The 15,062-nt window shown below is 39.8% G+C and overlaps 1 protein-coding gene across 3 annotated transcripts in view; it reads left to right on the forward strand.

Moving 5' to 3' along the window:
* The window catches only part of ctbp2a (C-terminal binding protein 2a), a 111,654-nt gene that overhangs the window by 43,538 nt on the left and 53,054 nt on the right, over positions 1-15,062 (forward strand). For 2 of the 3 annotated variants that reach the window (XM_006630413.3, XM_015346809.2), the window contains exon 2: positions 2,682-2,858. The exons of the other annotated variant lie outside the window; for it this stretch is intronic. In XM_006630413.3, the coding sequence (XP_006630476.1) occupies positions 2,801-2,858 (58 nt within the window). In that variant the 5' untranslated portion in view covers positions 2,682-2,800. The remainder of the gene's footprint in view (positions 1-2,681; positions 2,859-15,062) is intronic. 3 annotated transcript variants of the gene reach the window in all.

A 15,062-nucleotide genomic window follows, 5' to 3' on the forward strand; every position in this document is an offset into this window, starting at 1 on the left:
TTTGATTTTCCACTGTCATCGCTTTCTGAATCACAACATGAAAGTGTATCGAAAAGCATTTGTGAACAGGACACACAATTACAAACTGCAACCCCTGAGAACAAATGATCCCTGTTAAGCAAGTCAAACCACTGGCTTCTTAATGTAACGCATCATGTTTTTCTTTAAATTTGCCTGTGAGTAAGCTACATGGTCTCCAAATTTCCAGAATGCCTTAGAGCAAAAAGGGACTGAGTCACGGCTCCAGCAGTGCAGCACACTGTCCCCAGGCCATCCATTAATTAACGAGGCTGCAATGTTTAGCTGAGAGATGAGCTGAGCAGTGGTTAACGGAAACACCCATTCCCTGCCACTCTGCACAGCCATGGCCCCAACTTACACAGAACCCTCTCCTCCCAGCATTCCCTGTAGAGGAAGTGCAGCAAGTCTTCCCCTTGCCCTCGTCAGCCTGCTGCGAGCATCAGACTCTGCTTCACATCCCCTAAGGCAGCAGCCAGGCCCTCAAGCAGGGTCAGGAAGGGGCAAGGTTGGATTGGAAATCTCCAGGTGCTGGCTAGCAAGTGTGAGTGCAGCGACATACAGTCTCAGTGATTTCTGTCTCACATAAAGCGGAATAGGTTTTCTTCTTCCTTCTACTGACTTCGTATAGTTGTTAGGCTGCAAATTATATGTGTCCTTTGTGCTCTAAATGGGTATGGCTGATACATCGATAACTTCAGCCTAAGTTTTGGTCTGGTTTGCTTTAGCCTGAGTCCCCAGTACATGGATCTGGCTTGATTTTCCACAAGAGCTACTGTACTTTGTTTGATATTTAGGCTCTTACAAAGTGGATTTGAGCCATCCATTAGAATGCTTATTGGTTTACTCATATCTATAGTTCCCTTAAAGCAGCTTGCTATTAGCTCTGTGGAATCACTGTGGTATAACCATCATTTAATACTTTCTTTTTGCTGCCATCTAATGCTGACAATATGCAATAACATGCAGGGTGCCACTTGGATGACTTTTTCCCTTGAAATGTAAAAGATTTTTGTTTAAAAATCAAATTTAGATTTGATACCTTGATATTTTTCCAAATGGGGAAATGCCTTGGAATAACATCTAATTGACATCAGCATGTCTTTTAATCAAAGTATTCTGTTGATTTAACCAATTTCCCAGCATTTCTGCTTGTCCAGTGAAAAAGTACACATTTTCACTTATTGTATTGTAAATATACAAAATAGTTAGTTGGTATGATTTTCTGAAGGGTGCATCTTTTAACCTCTTTCCTTATATTTGTTGTTGACCAACGTACTAATTTTAACACTTCAGGATATTTCTCACTGCTGGGTTCAAATTTCAATTTTTTGTCAACAAATATATTACAAACACGTTAAGAAGCGGAGGATGATTACTAGCTGTGATTTTTTAGACGGGAGGTCAAGGGTCTCGGCGAGAGAGGGATCCTCAGTGTTAAGAGGATGTCATGAGGTCTAACACTGTCAGCACAGCACAGGCCTACTCAAATATGAAAACTCATAGAATTAAATTTGCAGAACGAGGAGATTTTTTTAATGGCCTTTTTCTTTAAAAACAGCTACGTGCTCCTCAATTAATGTAAAATGAAAGTCCATTTGGTCATTAAAACTGCAGAGTGTGTCGATTATCAGACATTATGGAATTTTGAATGAATGAATAAGACAGAACCCCTGTGTTTTGTTATTATCCTTCCATAATGCTGCCCTCATGCTTAAATTAGAACCTTTTAGCTGTATTAGGTTTAGGACCCTACATAACCTTCTCTCAGTTACTCTGAAGTGGAAATTTGTTATCGTATTCCTTTTTTTATAAATATCGTGTCTAAGAACTTCTAACTCAGCACAGACAGTTGTCATATGTATGACAAATAGGAAAATATTTGCAAACCGTTTGCAAATAACTGCATAGTTAAGTGTGATGGATCGGAATAATCCTTAAGAATATAATTTGAATATAAAGGAATCGCAATTAAATTACTTTGTGCATATTACGACAGTATATTAGTACCTCTTCCAGGGATTTTGATGAGCTTACCCTTTAGCACTCCTGTTTTTTGTGCTGGGTGTTATTAAGCAGACTTCATAGCATGCCCTTTTAAGTGTGCTGTTTTACAGCTGACCTTTCTCTCTCCTAGAATAGTCCACAGAACAAACACTATTTCACAAATCTCTCTGTGTGTGTAAAGTAAAGCCTCTGTGGATTCTAGGATTCGAAATGAGGTTTTCAAATTTGTCAATTTTACTTCTTTTTCATTGTTTTTTTAATTAAAATACACAGAATGGTGAGTTGGTACTGTTACCTGAAGGGTGCATCTTTTAACATCTTTTATATTTGTTGTTGACCGACAAACTAATTTTAACACTTCAGGATATTTCTCACTGCTGGGTTCAAATGTTACTTTTTCGGTCAACAAATACATGACCATCTCGTTAAGAAGCGGAGGATGTTTAATAGCTGTGATTTCTGAGACTGGAGGTCCAGGGTCTCGGCAAGGGAGGGGATCCCCAGTGTGAACAGGTCGTCACGACGTGTACCCCCATCTTGCAGCGCAATGGCCGATCCCCTTTGCAGACCCGTGCTGTGTTTCGCCCGGGGTGGGCGCGAGGCTGGCGGAGTGGACTGGCAGGGGCACTGAGCGGCCGGTGTCTGTCTGTGTGCAGGAGCGGCGCAGGCGGTATGCCCTCGGGAGGCCGCGGGGCAGTGTGCTAGTGATCCCGAAGATCCGCTTCGACTCTCGGCAGGAGGAGGGGGCCCCCGCGGCGGCGGCGGCGGCGGCAGCATGGCTCTGATGGACAAGCACAAAGTGAAGAGGCAGCGGCTGGACAGGATCTGTGAAGGTACTCGTCCTCCTGGAGCTCTCTCCCCCCTTCCGCCCGCCCTGTTTTATCATGATCTTTCAAGTTCTCTCTCATGCCAGTGCTTCCTTTTTGCCTGGTAATTGCCTTTGTCTTTTCTTAACGAGTGATTGCTAAACATCTCGCTGATTAAACCTCTTTACTGTGTGTGCATATGAACCTCTAAAAATATATTCTCCATGAGCAGCAGAGAAACAGATTGCTTGGAGGCTGTCTTCACTGAAAGCCCTTTTCTTGCAATGAGAAACCAAACAAATTAAAACATGTTTTGGAGTTTCATCGCTGCATAAGCCCAGCTCTGAAATCTCTGCCAGGATTCTGAGCGGCTGGCTGTTTTTCACAGCTGCTACTTCACAGATCCAGATTCTGTCTTTCTTTGTGTCTGCAGATCCATACTTGTCACATATCAGCAGGTTCAACTAGCCCTTTTGTCCATCTCAATCCATCAGTGTTTATTTGGAGGAAAGGTCTCCAGTCCCCACTGATTTCTGGTGCAGTTGGTCACAGTTTCCAGCCCTCAATGTTTGTGTCTTCGTTAAATAGGCACATAAGCTCACTTATACATTCAGGACAACACTATGAATCAATCTTTATTTGTGGAACCACACATAGACAGCCAAACCCTATCCAGTAATTTAGTAGAGGGATTAGATTAGACTATAAAACAAATAGTTTGCCAATCTAATCTGGTAACAGTAATGTATTCCCTTAAATGCTGAGTGGGAATCTCTGCTAGTAGAACCGTACTGTATGTAATGGACTTTACTGCACAGTACTTCGAATTGTCAAAACTGGAAACTATGTGAAAGCGTGACCCAGAGGGATAGATCCTAACTCACAAGCTAATGGCTTAAGCTCTTGGCTTCACAGCTGCCTTCGGATTTTTGGTTCGCCTGAAATCTCTATAGAAGGCGTGATCTCAGTAATAGGGGTTTAACTTCAGGTTAAAATAGCTCAACCTTTCAGGCGATCAGAAGAAACATCATGCCTATAGCGAATTGTTAGCTGGGAGAGCAGAGTGCGTGTCTGGATCTTGATTTGTACTTGGTGCCCAGATTAGGAGAATGAGGATTCTGCCACAGCTGAGGCACATCGTTCTAATTATACCAGCTGGACCTAAACACTCCTCTAATTTGCCAGAACACGACTGGATTCCTGGAAGACTCCCCAGTCTCTTTGAATGCTGGAAGTTTACAGACACAGGGAGACTGCAGAGAGAGAATTTAGTTTAACCGCCATTCTTATTGAGTGAGGAGACGTAACTGAGCAATGTGGAACGCTGTCCCATTTTTTTTATACCTTAGAACTGAACTTAAATAAACTTTTAGTTATTTTTTGCGTATTATCTGCCTGCGACATTCAATTTTTATTATAATATCAGAGCACTGCAGGGATTACAGAAACTTTGGTATTAGCCTTTCGTTCCTGGACTAACCCTAATTTAGCAATGCAGGTAGAATATCTCCTTTTTGCTAAAGGAGAAGGCTTCAGTCACAAATCCCAAAGTTGTAACACGTTTCATTGCTCTGGATTGCGACTGGGCAAGGTTTCTGTCTCGGAGCTTGGCCTCTTGGTATGAAGATCAGCTCAAACGCATCCTGTTATCCACACTCTGAACGGGCTTGTAAATGTGGCCGGAGGACAGAGGTGATTGTGCCTTGAAAGACGCAGCTAAGCTCCGCGCCTGTTTGGATCCTGTGCTTCTCTCTGACCCCATGTGCATATGGGGTGAAAATGTCCATTTTGTGTTCCCATAACACAGCTGAAAGTAAGCTACAATCCTGTGAGCACAAATCCTAAATCGCTGACACACAACAATTTGATTGAGCCTGCACAGCAATCTGAGGTTTGATGGCAGCTATAGCAATGTCTTCGACACACACAGAGTTTGCTGCCTCATCATCTTTTGGGTACATATGGTTATGCACCAGTTCTCTGCTTTGCAAGACCTTTAATTGTGATTCTGTGAGCTATGACAGCCTTGCTCTGCTCCGTCTCCAAAGCCACTGCTTTGATGCGTGACTAACAGAATTGGAGAAATCCAGACTTGGCACGGGAGGGGGGCTCTTGTAACATTTTTAATTGTAGTTTAATGTTTTCAATCAGATTGGTGTAGCTGTTTGTTGAAGAGCAAACAGAAAGAAACAGAAGGACCAATAATAAACTCAAATATTTAATTACCTCTGGAATTATGCCTGTGATTGTTTTTCTTGTTTTCTTTAGTTTGCTGCTTTCAAAAGAAGCAGCTTTAGGACCTACTGTGTCACAGTTTATCAGTGAGTTAGCACAGCACCATGAAAAGAGTTCTGTGGTTACATGTAAAAGTGGAGCTAACTTTTGAAGAAATACAAACAAACAGGCATACAATATTCTCATGTGTTACATCATGGTGGAAGAGCCTTTTTGTGTGTAAATTGGTCTGCCAATGCTTATACAGGAGGGCATGTCTACTCCTTGTTCCTGAAAGAAAAAAAAAAGTCTTTCTTCTCTTTTTTGGGTTCACCAGAGACTTATTAAGCTCTGTCCCTTGAGCCAGAGAAGCAGACATGACTACAGCACTTTAAAATGAAACACGACATGCTGTTAACTCGTTTGTGTTTATTGTGCCTGGTGATGCAAGGATTTCACAGTATTGTGCTTGGAAAATGAAGACCACATGCTTCACAAAGGCAGCAAATTGTTAAGATGAAAGAAAAGCCAAAGTATGAAAGAACAATGACAAGAACTTCTCAATGAACCTTACAAGTACACTTTGGGTGTTTGGGATTTTTGACAACGAAGGACCACACTATCTATTTTGGGGAAGTAATAGTGTTGTCCTTCCTTTTTCAGCGGAGACCTGAAGGAAATGTAGGTGACTTCATTTCTAATAAAAGTGGCAGTACATGTACAGTATGAGGTCTCTCTGCTCTCCTCCACATTTGTGGCTCTTTGGTACAGCCCCACTCTCCATAACATCCTGTATGAGCAAACTTCACTGGTAGCTGTCACTTTTTCCAGTCCTGTCAGGCTTTCTCCTCCTGCAACATGTTTTTTTTTATTAATTGAAACATTGTGCCCACAGGTGTGGGCTGCAAATCATCAGGTCCCTTTTCCCACAGAATGCGGCACAGCGCCAGTGTTTGGTGACACTGCAGTTCTCTTCAGCATATGTTTCTCTAATTAGAAAATTGCTTTTTTGTAAACACTGACCTCTTGACGAATGTATACAAAAACAACTGTCGATTCCAGATGGCTGCATTTGTGAAATAGCGTACAAGTGTCTATAGAGAGGGGCGCACAAGGCGTTTTTTAATTTCAGATATATTGTAATTGCCTGTCAAGCAGTGGAATAAACAAAGTAAGTGCAACAAGCTTTCTGTGCATGTGATAAGCATGTTGTGTTTGCAGTAACAGCTCGCATATCCTTAATCATGTCAATTGTTACAAAAAGCAGATGACCCTTTCATCTGAGTATAGTGTTTATTACACAAAAAATCTCAAAGGTTGCAGGATAGTACCTCTAGCACACGTCCCCCATTCTTTATCAAATGGAGATAGAGATGATGGATGTCCACATTACAGCCACCTTACAGTGTGAACATATTTTTCTGACAAGTGAAAGAATATGGCTCTGTTTTTTTTTCTTGTGTCTTTTGTTTCGTAACAAAGAGCAGGAAACCTGCTCACAAATCTGCTGTAAGACAGGCTTCACTTTCTTTGCAGACAGACAATAATCTGCAAATTTTAAGGGTTACTCTATAGGGAAGTCATCTGAACTGAAGGTTGTTCAAAGGTAGAACATTGTAACATTGCAAATCTGGTAAGTGAATTAGAATTTTGTAAACACATTTGCAAGCTTTCGTGTAAGTATAAGTGTAAGTGTAAGTTTGTGAAACTGTCTGAGCTGAACTACTGAAAAGTGATATCAACTCTGAAGTCTGTTGTATTGATACCTAACCTTGGTAATGTCTGTGTTTAATTCCAGTGTAAATGTGATGTTAATTCTGGAGCAGACCTGATTAAGTCAGCACTTTTTTTGTATTGACAGTCTGGTCGCCACTTGGGTTAGTCTTCTTGCATATACACTAACAATTCGTGAGGAGAGGAGTTCATGTTGGAAAAGTTTTATGCTAAGTTTCTTTGTTAATAGGAGGATTAACCAGCATGTTTTGAGTTCAGCAAATTAAGTAAACAATTTAAGATATTAAACAAACAATATAAACTTCCACCATTCAATCTAGAGCTGCCAAATGAGATGAATAAAACCATTTGCGTAGAGATATATATTTGACATATGCTGGGCCTGACACAATTAGAGCAAATGCCATAAATCTGGGTATGAGTCAAGTTTAATGCAGTTATTTAGTTTAATCAAAGCCACCACAGGGAGTTCTCGGCTTTAATACTCTTTTTTTAAAGGGAATATGGATTTGCAATTCCTTTTATTGAGAACGCCTGTAAAATTTAAGAGGTTACAGCCTGTACTTGTGAAACGTTTTTGAAGCATCTTTTTTTCCCCATGTTTAGCACATGTCAGACTTTTGTGATTCTGACAGCAGCAGTGCACACACAAGGAAACGTTCAGTGCTGTGGTGTCTCCAGTAATGTATTGAAGCACTGATTGTTTTTCAATAGGCTGTGTCTGGAACTGGGGCTAGGAATCTGGACAGGCAGGCCTGGCACACATCTCCAGTATTGCAGGCAGTATAATAGAAACCATATACATTACAGCAGTTAAGTAAAAATCCTTTTATTTTAAACCGAGCAAGGAGACACATAAAAAAGCATTCATCACCACAGTATCTTTTTTGGTGTTTTTTTCCTTCCTAACAACAAAACAACAGATCCTTCAGAATGAGAATTTAAGAAACTCAATAGGTGTGTTGAATTTTCCTTTAAGGAAATATAATTTAGTTTTTTTCTCTTGGGAAAAAAAAAACAGCAACAAAGCATTGCGGAACAACCACTATTAGCATGGCCTGTAAAGTGTAAAGTAAAGTGGAATCTAAATATAATACCAGGAGAAGTTATTTTCCTCTAGGTTCAGATTGTTACGTGTCAGTGTGCATGATACAAAAAAGCAGCAGGATTGCCTTTATTTGCTGTTCGGTCAGATAAATATATTTTAATGGGTAAAAAAATCTATTTTTATACAAGTTGTTAGAAATATTTTTGTCTCGGCTGACATGTCTAATCCTTTCTGCTCATTTAAAACCAAGCGCTGAAGTTTGCTTCACTTGTGCTGTTGAGCTGAGGAGCCAGGCAGACAGCGCCTGTTGTCTGTGCTCGCAGGACCTGGATGGAACAGATGGAACAGGTGCTCTTCCTTGCTCTGCTCCTGAGAACGTTTGTGCAGCATGCGAGCTGTGTGGTCTAGCTGAGGAAGAGCTGACAAGGGCCTCCAGACTGGTCATCCCTTCACCCAAGAAGTGGATTAGCCTCTTTCATAACACGTTAAGATAATAGGTCCTGGCAGAGCTTTGTGGTTTGCATTTTTGTTAACTGCAGAGGCACTGTGAGTTGTCCTGTCTCCCTGTGCAGTCTTCCACTTACCCATGCTCTTTCTAATCTCAATTATTCAGTCATTTGAATGGCTGATAATTGTTTATGTGTTTTATGCCCTTCCTGTTTAAAATCGTCCATGGTTGGTCTTTTTGACTCACCACTGTGTCCCCTGCACCAGAATGGGGTGAGAAGGATCTTGCCATTCTCACCTCATCAGTCATTCCTATTTCTGTTGGAAAGCTTCAAGCTCACGAGTACCGGCAAGCCCCTGCAGTCAGTGCAGTCAGTGTTGCACTGAGTCACTCAAGATACCGTGACTCCTGGCCACCCAACCCTGACAGTACAGCAGCAGTCCTATACTGCTGCTTAGGGATTCCCAGGTAGAGTCAGCTCATGAAACAGCTTGGACTCCAACTGCTGATATCTGGACAGCTGAGCTCCAAGCAAGTATCTTTACCTAAACAATGTCCTTTCACCATTTTTTTAGGAAACGAAAGCTCTGGCATTTAAAAATGAACTTGGATTAAGATCCGATTCACAGTGTTATCATTAAGACTGATTAGTTTAGACCTTTAAAAAGAAATATTGAGGAAAAAGGAAGAGACCAAACGTCTTGTCTGGGTGAGCAATTGCCGTTTTAATGCTCAGTGGAAGTGTATGATTCCTAGGCTTTTTTCCCAAACTGAATGTATTTGTATTTGAGACCCAGTGACCTTTTAAATAAAGGTGTGCTGGCAAACTTCTTTGTCAGGTTTTCTGTGTCTGGCTCCTTATTCCACAGTTTAAAAACAGTTTACTTATAGACTTCTTTTACTGCTTTGCAGGCAGGTAAAAGAAATAACGCAGTACACAATACATTTAACATAACATGAACCCCTTCAAGATGAGGAAAAACAAGTTAGCAGCTTAAGAAGCTTCACAATTCAGAAAAAAATGAAGAAATAGGTCATTAGTGTGTGAGATGGATACATAAAATACAAGCATGAATAAGTAAAATATGCAATCATTAATTCAGAACAAGCCAGTTAGTAGCCGTGGAAATAAAGGATAACTTAGATCTGCACTTCAATCTTGGCAATGCTGATGGAGGAAGCTATGGTGGCCTTTTACTTTTGTATTCCTCAATACAAATTATTGAGTAATTATGTGGTAGTAATGCCCTGTCTAGGGCACTGGGCCTTCTCCATCTTTTTTTAAACATATTATTATATTAACTTATGTTTATTAATGATTTCTCACCAAACAAATCCATTACTAATGATGACAAATGTCCCCCCCCCCTCAGTTTGTAGTAAGGAAAGAAAGGTAAATAAAGGAAACAATAAAAAATAAAGAATACTGTATACACATAACATTTATGTTATAAATAGACATCCAAATTAACAATATTATGTACACATGTGTCAGTAAATGCAGTACATTATGTAGTGTATAATATTTTGCATGTGGAGATTACCATTGGGAATTAAAAAAAAGTAAATAAATGAATGAAAATGGGGTTGTTTATCCATCCTTTTAACGTTATCTCTTAGATTGACCTAAATGGCTAGTATGAATAGGATGAAATGTTTGCAGGTAACAGACATCTCGCCTGAGTGTTTAGTGAGCTTTATGTAGGCAGTTATCCAGTGATGGTTGTGGAGGAACAGTTTATTCAGGTATTTCAGGGTAGATTAGGCCAAGGTTAATTTGCTCAAATTCCTGCCCTCTAGTCATTACACAGAGCTATCTGAACAATCTCAGCTATGAAATCCAGAAGACCTGGTTCCTGAGCCACTGCCAGCTGTAAGCCCGAGCTCATAGAGCAGAACTGTTACAATACACTGAAATACAATGAGACTTCTGCATGAGACTTTTCCACATGGGCTTACTCAAAACCTTAAACTTCAATTGTAAACTTAACAAAACTTCAGAAAACTCAACAAGGAAATTGTTTAACAGACAAAAAACCTTGGTAGTGATGAGAGCTGTTGCCAACAATAATTGTTTTAATAATTATGAGACAAATGGAAATCAATAGATACGCAGTGCAGGCCAGTCTAAAAACAACATTTCAATGTGGCCTTTGAAGCTCACTTCACTCTGGAATAATTCCTGCTTTTTAACACTGAACAAGCAGGACTCTTCTACAGGTCCAAAAGGATGGATGAAGGAGTGTTGAGACAATAAAATCTGTATGATGGCAATTGTAGCCTTTCCGGCTTTGGTCGATATGCAGCAGATAGTCAGGGTGCCTCTGCTGTTCTAGCTGCAAATGAAATGCACAAAATACAGAAAGCTGAGCCCTCGTGTGCTAACTGCAGATGTGGACTTTTCAGAAAACTATACCCATGGATTTGCGGCATGTTGAGCTCTCCCCAGACACTTGTAAAAACCGGCTTGGAGGCTTGTTAAACTTTAATATACTGTACAATAACTGTAATTGACTGGAATTTTTAGGTTCCTAGTCATGGTCTAATTTATTAAGACCTATGAATGTTTAATGACTAAATAGTTCTGCAGTTGACACGATCTAAATTACATTATCTTCCTTTATTCGCAGGAGCTTGCCAAGTTCTGCCAGGAGCACACCACGCACTGAAATGAGAAAAAAAGATGAAATTATTTTTTTTGTCTAGAATTCTGGTTGCTCGTTTAAATGATATACGTCAGGTCTACATTGTATAATTTTGTAAATATGTAAACATTCTATTTATTAACAGCAGGGTAGAATTATATCCATTCCTATCCAGATTGTTTTTGAATCAAGACTTTATCAGAATTCCTTCATTTTATTGTTGGTTAATAACCATTTGGTGTACCGCCAGAGTAGTTTTAAGCTAAGAACTAAATCATAATTGTAAATCTTATATTCTAACTTTGGGGAGATCAGCTTTTCCTGGTAGCAAAACCAGTCTGTTCTAAAAAGGAAGAATGGATTAAAATATCTTACTGATATTGTTCAGTGAACGAGAGGGTATATCTGAATAAGGTGTCTCTTTGTAGTTAATATCAGATTCTGCAAAGTTAGTCCCCCTTGGTAAACAATTGAAAGGCCTTCAGTGTTCATCTTTAATAGCTGTTCCACAACAATGCCTGAGGGGAATATTGCATTACACATAAATAGATAGAAATGTTGTTAATGATTATAGGATCTCGATCCAGTGTGTTGAGGTCATTACAGAGCTTTCTTAACAGATTCCCTGAGTATTGTCATGGAGTACTATCTAACAGTACATTGCACAGTGGCGTGTTAAGTGGTAACACATTTTTCCCAAGGGACATTGGAGCCGAAGTTCGATGCGATGCAAGGTTGACGCAGTGTATCGATCATTGTATTATTTTGTATTTGATCACATTTGTTGATAGTTTTTGATCACACTCTGTTCAATAGTTTTGTCTAAGTTAGAGTCTAAGAGTTGTCATGTTAGTTTGCAGTTTGATTAATGAATGCATTTAATTCAGAATACATTTTCTTGAGTTGCGGTGTATATAAAATAGGGCAATTTGGATGGTTTCATTATTGAAGTCATGCATATTCAGCCTTGTGTGTAATTAATGGATGTGTGATTGCTTCAGGTGTGACTATTCTGTGCTCTGCTGCATGGTCATGACTCAGAGTAAACTGAGTCTACATATGGGTAAAGGTACTACAGCACTAAAACCCTCTTTTTTGTGGCATATGCCAAGTCTTCATCTCTCGAGTGTTCACTTGGCACAATTCAGTATTCTTACATGGTCTATAAAAGTTTGATATGAAAAGGCACAGGCATTCGTTGTTAAATGTTTTTAGCATCCTGCAGATGTAGGTCTGAAATGTATGTTTTATGACTGCCATATCTTGTAGAGGGTCTTTACCAATAGTTCTCTCCATTGGTAGTCCTAGTGAGATGTGGTAAACTGATTAACTGGGATGTTTGCAATTGACAAATCACAGTTAAAGTAAACCCAGGAGGATAGCCTTCTAAGTAATATGCTTTCTAGATACAGAACTGTGCCAGAAGGAAGTCAGCTGAGATCTTACATATCCTTTATCTTATTTATGTTGCTGTTTCTGTCAAAATGCTCCCTTTTTACATTCTAAATAGCAAATTGTAATAGCCTACTGTGCTGCTCTTAAGTCACTTTCAATGTGTTTTATGCTTGTACAGAACCAAAGGTCAGCTGGCTGTAAGCAGTGTGAAGGTGGAGTTTCAGCATCTATACCAGAGTTGTGGAACAACTCAGCCTCTACATAACTACCAATCACTTTAATTTTTTTTGAAGACTTTCCTCTTTTCTTTCAACGGAACAACCAGTTCTTTATTTTCCTATATGCCCACTTTATTTTGAAATTGCAGTATTCAGACTGGGCTCTTTGAGAACCTCTGCTGAGAATGAGACACGGTCATGCTCCTCTGACACACCCGCCTGTGGAGATGGTTGTCATGCAAGCTCCGCCTCCAGTGCCAGCTGGAGGAGCAGAAATGTCCTGTTAATGGGCAAGTGACAGGCCCCTGGTGTGGAGAGAGCCTGGCCAACTCTGGCTGACTGACCTCACTGCTAGGGCAATCCTCGATAGTGGGCTAGCTCCAGAACCCAGGCTTGAATTAGCAGTGTTTGCGTCATAGAGCTCAACCTCTGCTCCAAGAGAGCACCCTCACCCCCTATCTATCTGCTTATCTGTTTAAAATTTACAGCTGTGGATTTGAATGTGGCATATTCATAAATAGATTTTTGATAAAATTGCTGAATTTTGCTATTCAGCCTAGGATAATGACAGTTTGTGGTCAATGTGGAACATGTATTTGGTCTTTTAAATAGGGATGGTTTTGGAAAGAACATGGCCATGTCTTTTTTGCAGCCTGAAGAAAGTTTAAAAACAGTTAAAAACAAGAAGGGGCCATTTGCTAGCCTTCTAGTCTGTTCAGTAGTTAGTAGCTAAATAATACACAGATCTCATCCTTGAAGGTGGTTGGAGTTCACTGAAACTCAATATACAGGATCAGCAGTATTTCCAGGTATAGCACATACCTGCATTCGCTAAGGTTTCTGTTTTCCATTGTTCTGTTTAAATTCTGCATTACCTGCCTCAGTCTTATCATTTTCTGCATCATGGATTGGTGGTTGCAGTAACATCCAATCAGAATGGAAATGTATCATCTTCCTTTAACAGTCAGGCCTAATTCTGACCATTGACCCACAGGAAGGATGGAAGCCAGTCTTAGTAGAGCTCTTGAAACTCATGTTCACAATGGATCAGATTTAATCAAGATGATACACTGATAAGATCATCATGAGTGACTTCATGTGTTTCAAAAGGAAATTGAGGACCATAAGTAGCTATGGTGCTTTGGACATCATTGTCTTCTCATGCCAAGCAGAACTCCTTACTTCACCATACAAGCGCTGTCCAGCTGTTTAGGGCTGGTTTTCTTTTAATTCATTTCTCAATTTACATTGCTTTTAAGGTCAGGAAAGAATTCGAGAAAACAGTCATTTTCAATTCTACGAATCCCAGAGTCTCTGGGATTAACTTTATCGCATTTGGTTGAATGGTCTAATCCAGCTGCGCTCGTGGTTCTAAGCGAAATTGAATAATAAAAATTGTTTTCTGAAAGAAAGCAGTGGCATTGCTCCAAGGTCTAAGCGCTTTCAGATGCTAGGAGATCGAACATGCCATGCCATTGGCTGCGGGCTCCTGCCCAGTTCCTGTGATCTGTTCTCTTTAATCCCAGGGTGGGCTGCATGCTGTGCCATCTGTACATTGCCTGCACCTCTCAGACTTTGCACCAGCATGACTGCAATAAAAAAGAACCGCACAGGCAGCTGTAGCACAATTCACCTGAATATGTACCGAATGATATCCCTGAGAAACCATCACTGAGATGAATCACCCAAGAATGCTACTGTTGGGCTTTTTAGTCTGCTGAGCAGTGATGCCATAACAAATTCCTGGAAAAGGAGTCACTAATGCTAGCATCTTAAAATGTTTTTTTGGTGTTATTTCAATATTTTTCATGATACGAGTAATAAACTGTTTCCTTCTTTAATACCATCACAGTGTGTGATGTGCTAGCTGTAAGTGTTTGCTGTGGTGAAATATATTTGAGAGTGTTTGATCCACGGAGACATTTTCAGGAAGTTGAGCTCCCCTGGGGCTTTTCCTCTAATGCATTTCATTTTCATGGATTCATATTGATCAGAAAAGCTTGAAAGTGAAATGAAAAATGCTTTGATTCTCAGTAGTAGTTGAGTGCCCCTAGCTCTGTCTTGATCTTTCTTTTCTGTCTTCCAAAAGTAGTTTCCAGGAAAACAAAATATATTATCTTCAAAAAGATAAGTTTATCCTTAAAATCCAAAGCCTGTTAATCCCCTTTCTCCCTGCAACTATGTAGATGACACAAAGGGGAGATTTTCAAACACTAACATCAGTGTTAAGTAACAAATTATTATCTACTATTGCTGTGGCATATTCGCTAGAGCATCACGCATGATTTCCTATGAATTTCATTTACAAATTTAAGTTAATTAATAAATATATTAATGAATGGCAATATTGCAACTACTTCATATGTTTGTGTGCGAATTTTAAAGGAAATGTGTATTTATTACCATACTTTATATTTTCTCCTGAGAAAAGGGTGGTTTTAACCAATGAACAAGTATATAACAAGCCTTGCAACAACATTTGCTGTTTTTAAAAAGAAAAACCAAGTAATGGTGTATATTGCTCATGTT

The sequence above is a fragment of the Lepisosteus oculatus genome, chromosome 4 (genome assembly GCF_040954835.1).
Source record: "Lepisosteus oculatus isolate fLepOcu1 chromosome 4, fLepOcu1.hap2, whole genome shotgun sequence".
Taxonomy (NCBI): domain Eukaryota; kingdom Metazoa; phylum Chordata; class Actinopteri; order Semionotiformes; family Lepisosteidae; genus Lepisosteus; species Lepisosteus oculatus.